This window comes from Fusarium poae, chromosome 2 (genome assembly GCF_019609905.1).
Source record: "Fusarium poae strain DAOMC 252244 chromosome 2, whole genome shotgun sequence".
Taxonomy (NCBI): domain Eukaryota; kingdom Fungi; phylum Ascomycota; class Sordariomycetes; order Hypocreales; family Nectriaceae; genus Fusarium; species Fusarium poae.
Window position 1 is genome coordinate 9,726,123 of NC_058400.1, and position 19,154 is coordinate 9,745,276.

The following is a 19,154-nucleotide window of genomic DNA, read 5'->3' on the forward strand; positions in this document are numbered from 1 at the left end:
ATGGGCAACGAGAACGGGCGACGGTTGAGCAAGCGTCTCGCTGCAGCGGCGGCGACAGATTATGAGTACGACGACGACTTCGCATTTGTGCGAAAATCGAAGAGAATTAAGACGGACAAGACAGATGAACCGAAGCCGGAAGTAGTGCTAGAGCCAAAGGCAGAGCCAGTGAAGAAGCCTACAAATGGACGACCTGCGGCGAAGCAACACGCTGTTAAGGCACCGACGACTAATGGAACGATTGTGGAAGAGGAGCCACCCGAGAAAGAAATGAACACGATGACACAGCCCACGACGAGGAAGAGCAGCAGACAAAAAGCGAGTGTCAACGCGTCGGTTGGGCGAGAAATCAACGTCACTAAGAGACCATCAACCAGGAGGAGCACGAGACGATCTGGGGAAGCACAGGGGGAAGAAGCTCCTCAACCAGCACCAGCATCCATACCAGAACCCGAGCCTGAAGCAGCGCCAACTTCCCATGTCAATGAAGCGTCTAAGAAACGCGGATCCCGCGCAAAACCTCCTAGACCGCCTCCAGACTGGGATAAATCGCCGCAACGCAAACCGCCTGTGCAGTCAGCCACAATTGCTCTGCCTATGAGCGATACGCCCATCATTAACAGAAACAAGGAGATGCGGAAGAAGGGGGGCAATAGCAACAGGCGGAGCAGCTTGGGTAATCGCGGAAGAAGGGCGAGCTCTTTGATCGAGAGCGGCCAAACAGCAATACCCCACAGAGAAGTCAATCCGGCGGATTTCTACAAACATATTGAAGCCGAAGGCTTGACAGAGCCTCGGCGTATGAGACAACTGTTAACCTGGTGTGGCGAGCGCGCTCTGGCAAAGAAGCCTCCTCATGGCGCACCGAATTCTAATGCTATTTTGGGTGCTCGTGCTATTCAAGACAAACTGCTAAAAGACTTTGCGGCTCGATCTGAGTTTTCGGACTGGTTTAATCGAGAGGATGACGCGCCAAAAGTTCCTGTAGTGTTGAGGCCCAACCCCAGAAACATGGAGTTGGACGAGAAACTGGCCAAACTGGTAATCGACATCAAAAGATTACAAGATGAGAAGAAGGCATGGCAAGCAATACGAAAACCACCGCCTGAGCAACCGCCTCTCTTCTCCGAAGGCGAGACTGGGCGTATTGTTCTACCAGACTTTGATCTATTAGATCCCGACGAAGGCAAGATCAGGGGATTCCTGGCAGACGAGACAGCATCATTCGATGCTGTTCGGTCTGAGGCAGAATCAAGGTTGCGGACTATTCAGTCGTCACTCGAGTTTCAGGTCGACCAACTTGCCGACAACGTTCACAGGCTCGAGCAGCGGGTTCTGGTTGCGGGCAAAGAAGCGGATAAGGTCCTTAGTGTCAGTGGCCTACGACTTCGACAACGTGAGGAGCGGGAGAAGGCGAGCGCAGGAACAAGGGACATGCCAGTCATCGAGGTTTTAAGGAGCCTAGGGAATATTTTACCTAAAGGAGGCGGGTAAAGGAGCAATCATTCTCCAAGTTTACACCTGCAGCCAAGGTTCAAATCCACGACAACTACACTAGCACTTCTGGTGTAATTAGGATCACTTAATTTATCTATCAGACTATAGGCACTGGTACGTCTACTGAAGTCATACAGTAATAGAAGATCATCTCAAAATGTCTATTTCGCCTCATGACCTAGCCTACGGCAACCCTACTGTTTTACCCCCGTGCGGTCCAACTTTGACCATATCAGAGTGGGTACGGGCGATAGCGGACATATGCTCCGGGCTGTCCTCCCATGAGCGGCAGTGCGTAGCAGAAGGTTTAGTGACAAGGCATTCGCTTGGACCATTCATAATAGAACTAGGGTTACCGGATGCATCAAGTAGCTATCATTCGATCATTCCTCAGTTCCAATCATCTAGTAAGGCGCCCAATGCCAGGCTAATGGATATAGATTATTCGCGGCTTCAAGGTTCGGCGAACAAGGACTGCAGACCGTAAAAATCGGGATATACCAGTACCCCCCGAGCCGCCAATTGATGTTCAATTATGAGCACTTGGACCTTCTAGTCCAAAAAAACATGCTCTTTGCAAGTCTACCTCATAAGCAGATATTCTGTCAGAATTTGGCCGCCTTATGGGTGCGTAAGCAATTTCTGGCTTAGCGAATGAAGTACTTAGAAGTACCGCTGCTGCCTGGAGTTCCGGGGTGCGAATGTGGGGGAATGGAGTCATAAGTACTGTCGCTAACATTAATACGTCTGGCCGGTCTCGTCTTTTGCGTCAAGGTCGACCTTGCCCGTATCGAGGAGCATATTGACCACGGCCTCGCGTCCATTCTCAGCGGCCCACCACAGGCGTCCAGCCGCCCTCGTCTTCCGCATCAACGTCGACCTTGCCCGTGTCGACGAGCATCTTGACCACGGCCTTGTGTCCATTCTCAGCGGCCAACGACAGCGGCGTCTGGCCATACTGCGTGTCTTTCGCCTCAACGTCGGCCTTGCCCGTGTCGAGGAGCATCTTGACCACGGCTTCACGTCCATTCCTGGCGGCCAACGACAGCGGCGTCCGGCCAATGTAATCTTTCGCATCAAAGTCGACCTTGCCCGTGTCGACGAGCATATTGACCACGGCCTCGTGTCCATTCTCAGCGGCCCACAACAGCGGCGTCCAGCCGCCCTTGTCTTCCGCATCAACGTCAACCTTGCCCGTGTCGACGAGCATCTTGACCACTGCCTCACATCCATTCCTAGCGGCCCACGACAACGGCGTCTGGCCATTGTTGTCTTTTGCATCAACGTCGGCCTTGCCCGTGTCGACGAGCATCTTGACCACGGCCTCGTGTCCATTCTCAGCGGCCCACAACAGCGGCGTCCGGCCGTTCTTGTCTTTCGCATCAACGTCGACCTTGCCCGTGTCGAGGAGCATCTTGACCATGGCCTCGCTTCCATTCCTGGCGGCCCACAACAGCGAAAGGTCGACCTTGTCTGCAGCGGGGGCACTTAATGCGTGGGCAATTTTTGCTTCCGCAATTTCACGAGCAGCCCGAGCTTCACTTCTCTTTGCGGTATTATACTCGAGTGTGGAAAGCCTATCTTGGTCTTTTTTAAGAAGTCTGCCTCCGCTGTGTGCCTTTTTTGCTAATAAGCAAGCAATTTCCCCCTCTTCATGAACTGCTTCAGTCGCCTGAGCCGCAGCAATTCTTTGCGCCACGGCCATAGCGGCAGCTGCAGCCTTTTCTGCTTCTTGAGCAACCTTTTCTTCGGCCCTCTTAGCTGCTTGCTCCTCGGCTTCCTTCATAACTTGATCCACATCCGAAGCCTTGCCTTTTACTATGGATCCGGTATCGCTGAGACCTCGGAGAATCTCTACGGGTTCCCCCTTCCGAAGTGAATCATCACGTAGAGATACTTTTGAAGTTTGAAGCAGCAGAATAGCCTTCAAAAGTACCATGCTGAGCGTGTTGGGAGTTCCAATCTCAGAGAGTACCTTTTCTGAAGTTGGATAGGTAATGTTCTCGGCAAAAGCAAGGATGCGCGACTCAACATACGCGGCTATTCCCGGGAGAGTGCTCAATGACAGACTTGACTCTTCCATGATATCAACCAAGGAAGGCAAGCTCAACCTGTCGCCGAGTGCGATCATCTCTCTTCTTGCCAGATCACGAAGAGAGGGCAATTGAAAGGATTGGGCTGCGGCGTACACGCGGAGTGCAGTTGTAAACTCGGATGCATACCTCATCATAATAGTCTCTCCCTGTGGCTTCAGGCATTGATACCTGCCGGTGGTCATAAAGTGAATAAGGACATGGCCGGTATTGTAGTCGATATCGTCCAAGTGAAGGTCGCGTAACGACGAAGAGAAACAGTCTGTCGCGACGCTTCGGGAAGTAAGCTCGACACTCTGATGCAGGAGTGCGTGAGGGATATGGAGGGGTCCATTTCCTTGGAAGTATACCGCACAGACTTGACTGGCGTAAGGCCTGTTGCATTGTCAGTTGACAGTCTTCAGAGAGAGAACTCAAATTCCTAACGAGTGTTCTGGCCTGCTGTCTGGTTCGCCATCCCAAAAGGGTGCTGCGGCCTCTCTTTGCTTGTTGACCGGGTCGTTATACATGTTTGTGAGTGTTGGATAAGGGCTGAACTATGTTAAATCTAGATAATAAAAGCCCGTCGCGCTATATAGGTAGATTGGTGGTAGAAGGAGCACCCCGATATATAAAAGCATTGACAAAGAGACTCGGAGTAGAATGATAAACGCCGGGTCAACGGCCCACACGAAGGCTATTAACAAGCTCCGGAAACCTCAAAGGCGCACTTCATTCCAATGACATAAGTGTGATATAATATAGTTTATTCCTTCTGGGAAAACTACGCTAAACCATGCACCTCGACAAAGCTCTAGTTTTCCCGATTCACACCGTTGAGGGGTCTGCTTGGAAGCCAATTTCCTGAGGTACTTTGCCAAAAGTATATACGTTGTGTGTTTTAGGCCCGAGTAGGGAGAAATTAGGGATGAGATATTTATTCAGGACTGATCTACGGTTCTGCAGTGAAAACTAGACCTTGTTGTGATGTTCGCTTTAGAACTGGTTGACCCGATTGGTTCTTTACCAAAAGCAAGGACTTTTTAAGGGGGAGCTGCCTTCACCGCCTTTGCGTGGATGTACCTGTGGGTCGAAGGAAAAAAGAGCGAATCAGAAGCCATAAAAGCAACGCCTGCCTGTGTAAGAGTGACGCCGGTGTAGCCATTCTGTCACGCCGGCGTAGTAATGGCCAAAAGAAAATCATTTACTCGTTGGCTAGCCGGGAGGAGTGAGACCAAAAGAACCAGTTGAAGTGGCACCAATCTCTGATGAAGTAGTATACATATCGGAGTGTCTATTCCGCGAACCAGGCCAGTGCTCAACGGGATCGGCTTCAGACAGGAATGAATGAATGAATGAATTTATTCCGCCCGGGAGGATACGCCTCATAGGGCCCACAGCATTAAGTCTCGTTAGTTACATTCTTTTCCGACTTCTAGCCCTATAACCCTCAAACATCACAATCCCTACTCCTCGCCACATTTCCCAGCCTCGCTTGTCCCTGCGACAGGCCTGCTTGAAGGCCAAATTCTCCAAGTGTTCAGCGTCCCATCTTCAGCGGCTGAAGCCTGGTCTGTCTACCAGAGGCTGTACTATATTAGTTCTTGCTGTACTATATTAGTTCTTGCTGCATTATATCGTTTGGTTTGTTAGTATATCTTGTATGTTATCATGTCCGTGTAGCATCCAAACGCCCCGTGCTTTTCGCAAACTTGATCGCTGCTCGCACTGCTGCCAGGTTCGGCCTCCACTTATGCCCGTCTTCCGCCGTCTTGCCTCCCAGGAAAAATGATAGATTACCCATCATTTCCCCGTCGACATTTCGCATGTGTTCTCGTTGCTCATCCCACCGTGGACATCGGAAGAGGAAATGGTCCACCGTTTCTTCTTCCTGGCCGCAATCGCACGTATCTGTCTCTGCTGCGCCTATCCTGTGCAGATACCTGTTGACCCGTGCCATTCCCGTTCGTAGTTGCACCAGGATGTCGGATCCGCGTCTCTTCGGGGCGTCATATAGTGCGCGCGTGTGCTTGCCGGGCAGCGCTAGAGCGCCTTATCGAGCTGCTTCGAATAGCTGCCTACGCTCTCGGGTAGCACCATGTGCTGCCGACGTTGTGCTAGTAGTACTCTCAGTCGGGTCGATCGGGCCTGGTACAGCGGTTTCGTTGCTCTGCATCCGCTATCTGTGGCTTTTCGCGCTTCGGTCTTTGCTTTTGCTCCCAGTGTGAAAGAGTCATTCGTGGGCGATACCCAACGCATCGTGATGGTGTTTCCACCCTTTCCAACTCGTTCGGCATGTTTGTAGATCTCCCGGATGGTGCCTTGTCCTGACTGTTGCCGAGGTTTCATAATCGCTTGTAGCGCCGACCGGTTTCTTGTTGCAATGATCACCTCTCGGTGTCGGAGCCCATCGGGCATGCACCTCAGGACCATTGCTATCGCTTCCAGCTCGGCCATGTATGCGTTTTGCTCGTCTCTCGGGCCAAGAGTGACGGAGTACTTTGCTATAACATCACCATTCACTCCTCCGTCCGCGGTGTTGCGCACAACGCCGCCCATGCCGACTAGTCCGTTTCTCGCAGAGGTTTTGGATCTGTTTCGATGGCGAAGCGAGAGAAAACGGAATCATGGCAAGCTGCAATGTATTCGTCAAGCGTCGTGAGTCGTGTTTGTTCCTCTGCTTCCTCGGCGCGTTGCTGTTCCCTCTCGGCGCGTTGCTGTTCCCTCTCGGCGCGTTGCTGTTCCCTCTCCGCGCGTTGCTGTTCCCTCTCCGCGCGTTGCTGTTCCCTCTCCGCGCGTTGCTGTTCCCTCTCCGCGCGCTGCTCAGCTTCTCGTAGGAGTCTTGTCAATTCCTCTATACTCGATGGTCCATCTATGATATATAGAGGGTTACCCGCCGGAAATCATTTCGAGGGCGGCCAATACATGGGCTAGGTGCCCAAATTATGTCAGCAATCGTCGCCCCGATTTGATCCGTAAGGCTGTTTAACCGATTGGCCCCGCCCTGTGAGGCCTCCCGCTCGCACCCTGTCTGAAGCCGATCCCGTTGAGCACTGGCCTGGTTCGCGGAATAGACACTCCGATATGTATACTACTTCATCAGAGATTGGTGCCACTTCAACTGGTTCTTTTGGTCCCACTCCTCCCGGCTAGCTAACGAGTAAATGATTTTCTTTTGGCCATTACTACGCCGGCGTGACAGAATGGCTACACCGGCCGGCGTCACTCTTACACAGGCAGGCGTTGCTTTTATGGCTTCTGATTCGCTCTTTTTTCCTTCGACCCACAGGTACATCCACGCAAAGGCAGCTCCCCCCTTAAAAAGTCCTCGCTTTTTGGTAAAGAACCAATCGGACCAACCAGTTCTAAAGCGAACATCACAACAAGGTCTAATTTTCACTGCAGAACCAGGCCAATTCAAGTATGCCCTAGAGGGTAGTTATCTATCTCGCTATCCTCTACCTACTATCGAAGGAAGTCCCTCCTTTTCTTAATACCTGATGAGGAGAGGCTGTTCAGACTTCAGACAGTTCTGGTATCATCGTGAGACATCTTTCCTTGAGGTGGCTGCCTGCCACTTCTCCAACACTACACACAGTGTTGGCAGAAGCTAAATGCACTAACAAAAAGGGATGGACCAATCAGAAGCCGTAGAAATGACGCCTGTGTAAGAGTCACGCTGGTGTAGCCATTTTGTCACCCCGGTGTAGTAATTACCTTTCTTTTAGCCAGTCATATGTTGAAGTAAGCATTTACTAGAAGGGGAATGTCGTAAAATCATACGACTATACTGCAGGAGGCCCACCGTTTACTGGGCACATGCAAAGTAACGGTTTATGGCTATTCTGGCCTGATCATTTCCCCTCTTTTAGACCTAATTAAAGCTTCCTTCGTCATATGAATCTGACTATTCCTACCCGCCTATCAAGTAGACACATGTACCTATAAGTCTCTACTCCAAAACTTACAAAGAGAATGTTATTGCGAAGAGGAAGGTGTACATGTACAATACTGTAAAGGTTACGCAACATTCCATTCATGCAATCTACCAAGGTTAGCACTACCTGCTGCCACCAGAACGCGGAGGTGGACGCATAGACCGGTCCGCCACAGAAGATTGTCATACTTTTACTGTCATGCAGCTAAGAATCCCTTCTAGAGCCGGTGGCTTAGCTGCCAAACAGAATAAGACATACCGATATACCAATGCCTTTAACATGTAGTTATCTATAATTAGAGAGGTGGTATGTTGAAGGATGATTGTATTTTGAGAGTTCACTTTCAGCTTACTGTAAGAGGTTGTGCCGTGTCTCAACCGCATGCGGGCAATTTCGTGGAGAGCTGAAAGGCTGGAAATAGGCTCTGTTATTGTCGATCTTCTGCCAGCTACCCAAGCGGGTTATGTGGCGTTTCCGCCGGCTGTAGATCAGTCCGAAATAAGTACATACGTTGTGTGTTTCAGGCCGAGTAGGGAGAAATTAGGGATGAGATACTTTTGGCAAAGTACCTCAGGAAATTGGCTTCCAAGCAGACCCCTCAACGGTGTGAATCGGGAAAACTAGAGCTTTGTCAGTAGTCGAGGTGCATGGTTTAGCGTAGTTTTCCCAAAGGAATAAACTATATTATATCACACTTACGTCATTGGAATGAAGTGCGCCTTTGAGGTTTCCGGAGCTTGTTAATAGCCTTCGTGTGGGCCGTTGACCCGGCGTTTATCATTCTACTCCAAATGAAGGAAGTATGGATGGATTATGTAACGGCCAGCTCCATTAAATGGATGGAAATGGATGCACGGACCATCCATTTCCACGCCTTGGATACGTGGACGGTGGACGTGGAATGGATCGCCAGCCTGGTGCAGATGTATTCGACCGAAGCGAATGGCAAGAGAACATGCCACGGATGTGACAGACAGGCTACGTCTTTGATTAAGTGTGCCAAGTGCTCGCTGTTCTGGTACTGTAATGGGGTAAGAAAGACTCAGTTCACCCACAGTATTTTGTCAGAGGCTAACACGATGACAAAAATGCCTGCCAGAAAAGAGGTTGGATTGAGAAAGACCACAAAGCGGATTGCAAGCTTCTTCGCGATAGTGATCTGAAGGGACTCTTCTATCTCGACTGGGACAACTTTTAAGATTTTGTCAGGTTTCCTTTAGCCCGCTCAGGTCAGTAGGAACATGCGAAAGCAGAGAGAACAGTGCAATGTGGTTGTATTTCTACTTGAGTGTACTAGCTATAGTAACGATGAGAATTTTGAACGTTTGTTAATGTTTGTCCCAATTAAAAGATGATTTTATTTGAGCCTGGCCATTAAACTAGACCTCTTAAGAGATTCTGATTATCATGACGAGCCTGTCTCCCCAAATTTCCCGCAACACCGACTCCTATGCAGTCAGCCTTGCTTCTTTGCCAATCTGCCACAGCCAACAACAAAGAGGTCGGCCTCCCATGGCAAATAAATCTTATGCATACAACCGACAGCGAAACAAATCAAGTTAGCATCACAGATTACAGTCATTCGCATATTATTGTGGGACTTTGTTGGTCAAGCTGAGTTTGTTGGTTAGTGACCTGCCAGCTGCCACAGCTGCAGTACTATGTTGCCTCTTTTCTCATGCGGGAGGCCAACCGTCACACACCATCAGGCTGCTATAATTCACTGTCAGTTTTAGGCAGCTATAATTTTGAAATTCTACAACATCTCACATTCTTTCATTTCTCATCTTCATCATCTGCCCTCAGGTTGCAACCATGTCGACAGATGAGGTGTCCCTACGGGAAACCCTATTTCATCACCTCGTACTCCCACCCAAACTCCCTCGAACCTTCGATGGTGATAATGTCGCCCTGGCCCAAAACGTCGCGGAACGTCTACAGCATGCCTGGGGCAGATTTCGCGGCATCGGCGACCCAAAGGTCTGGGAAACGCTAGAAGCATCATTACAGGCCACAAGGAATCTGAATGAAGGCCCTTTATACCAAGATGACATTTTTCGCGCGCTCGAGAATGTACAGAGTTCTGGTGGTGCGGTGTGGCTTGGCATTCATGTTGTACCGCAGAACGCGGCTCTGATTATCCATGGCGATCCCGAGTAGGTCACTGCATATCCGTTCTACTCGTCAAATGATCTAACCTTCTCTACAGGACGGACCAGATCATATTCGAAGAATTCCAGGCTGCAGCACTAGTTTCCGATATTCTCAAGGCAGAACATGCACTCACTTGGGACTTCCCAAGCAGAGCCATCGCAGTCTCGTCCAGCGACTTCAACAATGAGTCCTTCCTTGAGAATCTATCGCGATTTCTCGAGGAAGCCAGTTCCAAGACGTTTGAAAAATTTGCAGCCCGCGCATCGAAAGGAGGGCAGTCGATTGTTGAGACCCGCGATTGTGCAAGCTCAACACTGATCAGCGAGATACTCATGTCTCTCCTGGAGGGGATCGGGAACCCAGTACATCCCCGCCGACTGCGCAAGCGAGTACGTGACGACGTTGTGTTGGATCAATCCGAGATCCCCTGGAGACGATCTCCCTACTGGCTTGTCCTTCGTGTAACCCTTGGGCGAATTCTGTCCACCCTGTTGGACGACTCTCACGAGGCGATCGGCCGTGTGTACTACAAGTTCATTATCTGTGTAGTACTGGCGAATCTCCTCAGGGACTGTGTTGGAAGCCTTCAGCCAGATATGGTGCTTATGATTCAGGCAAAGCTGTGTCGGCGACTTGCCAAGCTAGAGTCAGAGAAGGAGGCTGCCTCTGGCCGTCTACGAGAGGTATACGATGACTTCTTCACCGCCAGCAGCGACCTCTTCCGCACTATCGTAGCCAATGCCAAGGCTCACGTCGCCAGCTCGTGGGAGGGGTACAAACAGGGCATCACCCGTCGTGTTCCCACTCTCCCTTCTCGCGCTGCCGACAGTGATCTCGTTCTGGATTTGCCAAACAGTCATCCTATTCTTCTGCAGTTGCTATCACATCAACCAAGACCTACAAGGTCTCATGTGTCCGTCGACATTTCATTACTGAACGAAGGGACAGTTTCTCAGGTCAACGAGCTGGCAAGTAAATACAGCGCACTGGTTGACTGTTCGGAGAACATGGTGGATAATATCACCAACTGTTCCTCGAATTCGAAGGAAGCATGTGAGCAACTTGCTAAGAGTATTGAAAGATTTATTGGGACTGTCGGAGAGGCATATGTGGACAACCCATTGCTGATGAGTCGATACCTCCTCCAGCTGTTTGAATTGTGGATGCACATGGACATGGAGGCAACTACAATTTGTCCACTTTTAATGCAGTTCCACCCTATCTTTATTCCCAGTTCGTTGGATGTGCTTTGTTTGCAGACCAGGCAAGAGCTTGAGCGTCTTGGTCAAGTTCAGCGATATCTTCAGTCACGAATCAGTGCTCTTGCTGAAGACCATGAAACAATATTCAGCGATCCCAACAAGGTTAGCTCTTTCCCCTTTAGATTAGGTTACTCTAGTCCATCGAGGGATAGCCTGGTTGTTCTGGGCGAGAAGATTGATTCGGTGTCACAGAGGTCGAGATCGCAGAAGCAATCTGAGCTTGCCCTTTTGACTCGGCAGTACGAAATACTCACAGAGGCCATGCAGGGTATGGCATGTGTATGCACCCGAATGCCAGATGGGAGTCGAGACGTCCGCGGTTGCACGAAATGTTGGAAGAAGCGATGCCGAAAGCGACTCAGCATCACCGCTCACGAAGATCTACTCCCGGCCGCGACGACAGACTCCAGAAAGGCCCATCGAGCAACAATCCTTCTCCAGCTACGCATGCCAGCTTACCTTTCTGCATACCGGTCGGCTATCTGGAAGTTATATGTATTGGGTACCAAAGTACCACTAGCCAGCAAAGGGGCACCTCAACTGCTCTTCAAAGACCTCACATCCCTCCAATCGTTCGCCACCACCACTACAGAAAGCTGCATAACTCTAGCTTCACGCAAGAAGTCATTCAGTAAGACTCACTACGCAAAAATGAGACTGCCCAAGAGGGATGCGGAAGTTATCTTCCCATTTGGAGCCGAGTTTACGTACTATGATAGTTCATCTTGTCTCTGGGCCGACCAACTCCCAGAAGTTCCATGGTTTGAGCACCTACTGGGCTCCTGGATTCCAAAGGGAATTCGAGACCCATACGCATCTGTCGAGCATTTCTCACCCAATGATGCCTTCCATCCTTCATCTTACGAAATCATGGCCAATGAGTACAGTTGCCCCTCAGAACTATCAGTCCATGAATATTCTGCTTTCCAACGAGCGGTATCTGGGAGGGGTCGGAGATGGCTTGTCCTTCTCGTTGAGTTGGGAACTACCAGTTTTAACTTCAGCAGCGAAGCAACTATGAAGTTCTTGAACCGACTTGCTGTACAGGCTGGTCCAGCAGTCCGAGAATCTGGCGTCTTACGTGAAGCACACAGCCTATTCGACGATGAAGCATTCTGCAAAAGGTTATATGAACTACTCCGTGGTCGGTTGGTTGCCCTCACATCGAGCTGGAGAGAGGTGCATTACATGAGTGTACTTGTGACATTCAGTATACACTTGTATAACCTGTGTCCGGACGAGTTCCGATCAAAGGCTGCAATGCTGTTGGTCCTCATTCGATCAATTACTTGTGAATGGATCGCCCATCTGCGGAATGAAGTAAGGTCCACGTCCGAGGGTGAAGTGGCGAGCAAGGCCGCAAACTTTGCATTCTGGGCCGCGCTACTCAATCGCCAGACATTCTGGGCTCTCAAGAATAAGGCCTGCAGCCTCAGCGACGACGATGCTCGTAGCTTCTTCCGAGCTTCGATCGCACTCCAAGAGAATCTACTTACCGATGTCAACCAGCTAGATCCAGTATTGCGGCATCTACTCATTGAGGACTTGTCTAACTCCTATGCCATGCGATATCGGATCGAAATGTGGTTCAACAAGCATTTCATGCTGTTGGAATCTTCGATAAATGAGACGTGGGCTGACTCGGGGACCAGCGGCATGAGGTCATACTCAAATTGGAAAATACTCTCCGGTAAACAAGCTTGGTGGGTAACTACAAAAATTGCAAGGACGAAATGGACATTTTCACAGGTTGTCCATTACCACCTGCTGCAAGGTCACCTCATAGTCGATGGGAAGCCCCTTGGCAGGCTTCCTCTGCAGATGAGACAGGATCCAGCAATTCAAGAACTCTTTGGAGCACAACACCTCCTTACCCGTCCCTCAAGTCTTCTTGAATATCAACTAGCCAGTGAGGTTGAGAGACACCAGGTTCATCTTGGTTTTAGAGGTGACAACATTGTCATTCAGGCCTTTTATTACGGATCCCTCCTTGAGTACGTCCCGCGAGGCGTGTTCAAGGGCAGTGCTGGTTGTGATTTGCCTACCGATCTTGTCGATGGCTGCGTGCATTGGTTGAACCTACACACAGGTCGTCTTGAAATGCGCCGGAAACCGTGGATATGGAAGTCGAAAATGTCAAACTGGGTCCTCGACACCACAACTCGTGTAGCTATCCGCAACCAAAACAAAGGCGTCAGGTACGGGAAGCCGCGACAGGGGGCCAAGCTCGTGGAGCCCAGGACAACGATCGGCCAGAAGATTACAAGTATCTTTAGGCACTTTGAAGACGCAGACAAGTTAACGATCTATCAACCTGTTGGACCAGGCACATTGTCCGTCGAAATGAAGCGACTTGAGATTCGCTTCCACGTCAACCAGAAAGGGTTGCTAGAGTGTAAACAACTAGCGTCTGAAGTCGACCCCAACCAAGATGCAGGCACCTTCTACGGACTGTCTAGCCAGCTAATCCTGCGCAACGTCGTGAATCCGGATCGACGGACAGTCCTTGTCCCCATTGGCGACATTTTCTGGCGGCGCCGGACAATGCATGTGGATGTTAGAGTGGTCAACTTGGGCATGTATGCTAGCTTTACCATTGACATGGTCCTAGGTCGGCTAGATTGCCCCCCAGAGCCACTGCTTCTCTATCTCAAGGCAGCTATGCATGCCCTAACATCGTTCCCTCTCCCTGATGCCCTGACACTCCGTACCGGGACCGAGGAAGCTCGGCACTGTCTTCTAGCTGCACGCAGTCAACCCTGGAGCCCACTGAAAACCTACACACAGCAGATCCTTTCCGTGATCAAGTGTCTCTCCCCAAAGAGACTTTACTATCCTCCAGGCTTTGACCTCTATCAAAAAGCAGAGTGGGACAACAACTTGACAATGTGGATTCAGCATGAGGAATTTGCCTCTCTCGTTGACTCCATTCTTTTACAGTCACAACAGCTCGAGAGCTTCAGTGACAGTCCCGCTGCGGACGTAAATTTCGACCCAGAAGTAAACACCTCTCAGATACTGTACCGCCGAGGACGAATTCGCAGGCAACTCTATGAGCGGGTTTCTTTCCCTTCTGATGTCAAGATGCTGGATGGTTCTTCGAGAACCACCCTTTACGATCCCAGCAAGAAGACCGGAGTAGATGCGAGCAATCGTGTATATCAGACAGTTCGTGCTTTGAGAGTTAATGGTAATAATATACCCAAGCTCCGAAGCCTGTTGCCACTGGTGGAGAAATGGGCCAGTATTGGGGGATTCGAAGAAACTTCGAATACTATTGATATCGAAACGCTTTTCAGTGGCGAACTGTCCCAATTCTGGGGTTCTCTTATACAAATTAGCCGCCGAGATGGCCAGTCGCAATCTTATACCGCCCACTTCCTGCTCGCTCTGTTGGCATCCAATACAGACATTGACATGAAAGTAGTCCAATGGCTTGTGGCTATCTACAAGAATACTGAGCTCAGCGATGTTGAAGTTCCCAAGCATTCATACTTCCTTAACTTTCACCACTCGGAGAAGCCATCTCTGGCCAGTATGGAATTACTCATCCTGGCAAATCAGCCACTTTATGCGGACTACTGCCGACAGAGACATAGCAGTGGTCGCAAGAAGAGGGAGGTGACTGCCGTGCAATATGAGCAGGAAAGGCTGGATGAAGCTACTCGTATTGCATCACGGGTCATAGATGCGTGGCCTCATCCACCTTGTTCAGCTGATGAGTTCAAGAGTTTGCTCGATGGCGTTGGTGCTAAATACATCCACCTTGATCAGGCTTGGAGCACCCTGAAGCCAGAACTTGACAGACTCTTGAACAATCTTGAGCTTTCGGAGTATCTCACTCAGCTGGAAGAGACAGCTGCACGCCTCTATCAGCAGCAATCGACTAAGCAGAAAGCTGCAGCTAAGGACATCTGGTGTTTGAAGCCTGGTCGTTTTGTGAATGCATCACTCCTCCAATCTAAGAGGGGATACACAATACCAAGTCTGGGAGAGGATCTCATGACACTGGAACACGACATTGGATCTAGTGAAGCCATAGAAGCTTACTCAAGGCGCGAACTGAAGGCTCATGAACCGACTATGGAACGATGTGCAGCTTCTCAGGATTGTAATATCGCCCAGGAACCCTATTCCCTGCCGAGAAACCTATCAGTACTTGACCGAATTATCAAAAGGTTTTCCATGTCATCAGAGACAACCCTTCGAAAGCAATACAGCAAAGATCTCCAGATGTCCATTATGGCAATGATTCAAGATCACGGCGTATCAGTAAGCAAGTCCAAACAGACTACATATACTGGTGACATCCAGGATCAGAGTAGTCTAGTTCATCAGGAACTGCGCGAGTGGGAGGATACGATCCGAAACTCTTTGTCTGTCCAGGTTGCTGGCTTCGTATGGCTTAACGAAGGGGGGCTTTGGCCATGCCTTTCTCGTGTGTCGTTGCTAGAGCAGTTGAGAGATAGCAACAGTACCAAGCTAGGTCTTGAGGTGAAGGCGGCACTGGTCCATTACGGGACTCTGATTACAAAACTCCAGCGATTTCTCCGCATACACGATGCGACGCTGTGCAGGGACGAGAGGCGGTTGCGAGAGAACCAGGAACAACAGGCGCACTCGAACTGGAGACCTCTTAACCATCCGGAATGGCTTCTGTTGGAAATTGACAACAACCTGCTCATTCGTCCATCTCAGATTGACGTGGCTCGAGCTATCATCTCGCCCGCTTCTGCTTCCAACTCTGTTCTTCAGATGAACATGGGAGAAGGTATGTCTTACATCATGTCACTCCTGCAGCATTCTTTTGTTAACCAATTCACTCGTGTAGGAAAGACTTCTTGCATCATACCGATGGCTGTAGCTGTTCTAGCCGATCGGGCTAGCCTATGTCGACTAATCGTTCCCCGAGCGCTTCTGTTACAAACAGCACAAGTCGTCCAAAGCCGAATCGGTGGACTCCTTGGTCGTATCGTTCGCCATGTTCCCTTTTCCCGACGCTCGCCTATGCGACTAGAGACCATCAATCTTTTCCAGATGATCCACAAAGGTATTCGTGACTCGGGAGGTGTTATGCTCTGTCTTCCTGAACACATCATGTCGTTCAAGCTCAATGGCCTTCAGCAGCTGGTAGATGGCGAGCTGAAGCGGGCCAAGAGAATGACAGACATTCAGCTCTGGCTGGAAGCATCGTGTCGAGACGTTCTCGATGAATCAGATTTCACGCTATCGGCAAAGACCCAACTCATATATCCCAGCGGTATACCTATGGCGGTTGACGGCCATCCTCATCGTTGGCTCGTCGTCGAGGAGCTTTTGTCGCTTATAGAGGGACACATTCCTTACCTTGAGTCGAGGTTCAGTAACGGCATTGAGATTATGCGGCGTCACCAGGGCTACCCGATTATGCACTTCTTGCGTCCTGAGGTAGAGGATAGTCTCACCTCACTCCTTATTGATGATATTTGCAAAGGCCGCCTGCCGCAGTTACAATTCAAGACTGTAGTCGGCGTTGATGCTCAAACAGATGTGGACTCAATCATATCGGGCATGGAAGTTGACTCATCGACTTGGCAGCAAGCTGCAGAATCTCTGACTGATGAAGTTTTTGGCTTAAAGAGTCTTTATCTCCTCAGAGGACTTATCTCTCAGCGTCTGCTGCTAACATGCCTGAAGAAGCGATGGAACGTTCAGTATGGCCTGCATCCCGAAAGAGCCCCCATTGCGGTTCCGTTTGAGGCAAAAGGTGTGCCGTCGCCAACCGCAGAGTACGGCCACCCAGACACAACTCTGGTATTAACCTGTCTGGCATTCTATCAGACCGGTCTTACACAAACCCAAGTGGTTCAATGTTTGCAACATGTTGTTCGCTCCGACGATCCAACTATGCAATATGAACGACTGGTTCATGGGTGCAAGCTGCCAGCCCGCCTCGAACACTGGAACTTTCTGAATGTGGATGACGAGTCCCAGATGGAGGATCTGTGGAAACATGTGAGATTCGACACCAGCGTGGTGAACTACTTCTTGAATAACTTTGCATTCCCCGCTCATGCCAAGCAATTTGGCGTCAAGCTACAGGCTTCAGGCTGGGACATCCCACTGTTGTCAAGAGACTTAAGCTCCAAGAATCTCACTACGGGCTTCAGTGGAACCAATGATAATAAGAGAATGCTCCCTCAGACAATCAAGCAAGATGATTTGCCGAGTCTGTTGCAGACGAACGCGAAAGTCCTCAGTTACCTGCTGGAACCGCGGAACCAGCGATGCTACCTAGCTACTGACATTGATGGGAGACACCTGACTGAGAGGGGTCTTTTGGAGCTTCTTCGTCAGGAAAACATAAAGATTCTCATTGATGCAGGAGCTCACATCTTGGAAATGGAAAATCATGACCTTGCTGCATCCTGGCTCGACATTTATCCCGATGCTCAAGGCGCCGTCTACTTTGATGAAAACAGCCGAATTATGGTCCGCGCTCGCTTTCAAAAGACGCCTGTCCCTCTGCTTGCAAGCCCATTTGCGGACAATCTCAACCAATGCGTTGTATACATTGATGAGGCGCACACCCGCGGCACGGACTTGAAGCTACCTCTTTATGCTAAAGGGGCAGTCACTCTTGGCCTCGGCCAGACGAAAGATCAGACAGTTCAAGGTTAGTAACAGAATTGACTCAAATGTGATCATTGAGCTAACAGATATAGCGGCCATGAGACTCAGGCAACTTGGGTCGACCCAATCAGTGGCTTTCATTGTGCCTCATGAGGTGTACCGGAGTATCCTTGACTTACGACTAAGTAGCGACCAGATGCACTCACCCGTGACATCTTCAGATGTGGTTTATTGGCTACTTGAGCAGAGTTGTAAAGCAAATGAGAAGATGATGCCTCTCCATACGGCACAGGGATTTGACTTTTGCCAGCGTACGAACGCCTTGTGGAAGTATTCGAACTTCTTCAAAAACAAAGAAGAAAGGCTTCAGCTTCTAGACGCTATACAACAGCGTGAGAACCAAACCCTTGAACAGCTTTATGGTCCCAGAGAGTTCATCTCCACCACAGAAGCTATTGCGAAACTCGACTTCGAATGCTTGAAAGCGTTTGCTACTCGTCTATATGAGCAGAAGCTCGATTCACCGGGAGACAATTCATCAGCTTTTGAAGAGCTGGAGTTGGAGCGAGAAGTCGAGTTCGAATTTGAACAGCTTCGTGAGAAGCAGAAGCCTGTCAAGTACAACGCCCTCACCTTCCCTGGTCTCGACTCAGCTATCATTCAATTTGTTAGTACTGGACACCTCCAAGAAGGTGACAGGTTCATTCAAGCTTTCGATTTTCTGAGCAGTACCAAGATAGGACGCAAGTTTGGTGTAGAAAGGACATCATCCAGACTTTTCGTGTCAAAGGAGCTCACCAGGAGCATTGCAAACGAGGGGCATAAGACGAAGCTCGAGGCTTTGGTAAGTCTTCACTATCAGTAACAAGCTGGGGGTCATCACTGACTGAATTAGCGACCTATTGAATGGATTATCTGGAGTTCAGAGACGGCGACAGCCCTGATTGTCATACCGGAAGAAGCCGAACTTCTCCTCAAGATGCTTCGAAATGGGCGCAAGGCTTGTGTCTCACTCTTGACCTATGCTGCGCCTGTCACCAAGTCAATGAGGCGATTTAGCACGTTGGACTACTTCATAATTCCAACGTGGGGAAGGGGATTATCATTCCCTCCGTGGCTGCCAATCGAGATTGGCATTCTGGCAGGACGGTTGTATTTCGATTACACCGAATATCCCTCTCTCATGTCATGGCTGGGCATAGACCAAGATGAGCTACTAGGTGTTGGTTCACATGTAAACTCGCTGGAAACAGTTCCAGTGGCTCGCGGCCTTTTCGTTGAGCAGCCTCTGAAATTCCTCCAAGAGTGGCTCACCTACCGACGCCAAACTCAGGACATTATGCACACCCCGATGGGCTTTATATGCCAAAAGAAGATGCTTGATAGTCAACGCTCTTTCTTTACTTTGACTGAAGCCTCTTTAGATGTAGACGAACCACAACCTGATACCAAGAGCGGGGCTATGACTGTCGACGAGGAATCGGATAGTGACTGGGGGGAAATTGAAGACGAACTTTTGTTGGACAGCGAATAGATGGAAGAAAACGTGTACATGGATCTGAATACAGCTGTTAATTTAGGAATAGGCTACCTGTGCTCTATAATGCTTTGTTAAACTT

The 19,154-nt window shown here is 49.8% G+C and overlaps 3 protein-coding genes across 3 annotated transcripts; 2 read left to right on the top strand and 1 right to left on the bottom strand.

Moving 5' to 3' along the window:
• Window positions 1-1,494, top strand: FPOAC1_007297 (uncharacterized protein; the record flags this gene model as incomplete). Its single annotated transcript, XM_044851765.1, has 1 exon — window positions 1-1,494. One exon carries the CDS (start codon window positions 1-3, stop codon window positions 1,492-1,494), a length of 1,494 nt encoding a protein of 497 aa, XP_044710477.1.
• Window positions 1,495-2,323: 829 nt separating this feature from the next.
• FPOAC1_007298 (uncharacterized protein) lies at window positions 2,324-4,099 on the bottom strand (the record flags this gene model as incomplete). The annotated part of the gene is made up of 2 exons (XM_044851766.1): window positions 2,324-3,965; window positions 4,017-4,099. 2 exons carry the CDS (start codon window positions 4,097-4,099, stop codon window positions 2,324-2,326), a joined length of 1,725 nt encoding a protein of 574 aa, XP_044710478.1.
• A 5,223-nt stretch (window positions 4,100-9,322) lies between these two features.
• FPOAC1_007299 (uncharacterized protein) lies at window positions 9,323-19,069 on the top strand (the record flags this gene model as incomplete). The annotated part of the gene is made up of 5 exons (XM_044851767.1): window positions 9,323-9,663; window positions 9,717-15,694; window positions 15,755-17,578; window positions 17,628-18,379; window positions 18,431-19,069. 5 exons carry the CDS (start codon window positions 9,323-9,325, stop codon window positions 19,067-19,069), a joined length of 9,534 nt encoding a protein of 3,177 aa, XP_044710479.1.
• Between the last annotated feature and the right edge of the window lie 85 nt (window positions 19,070-19,154).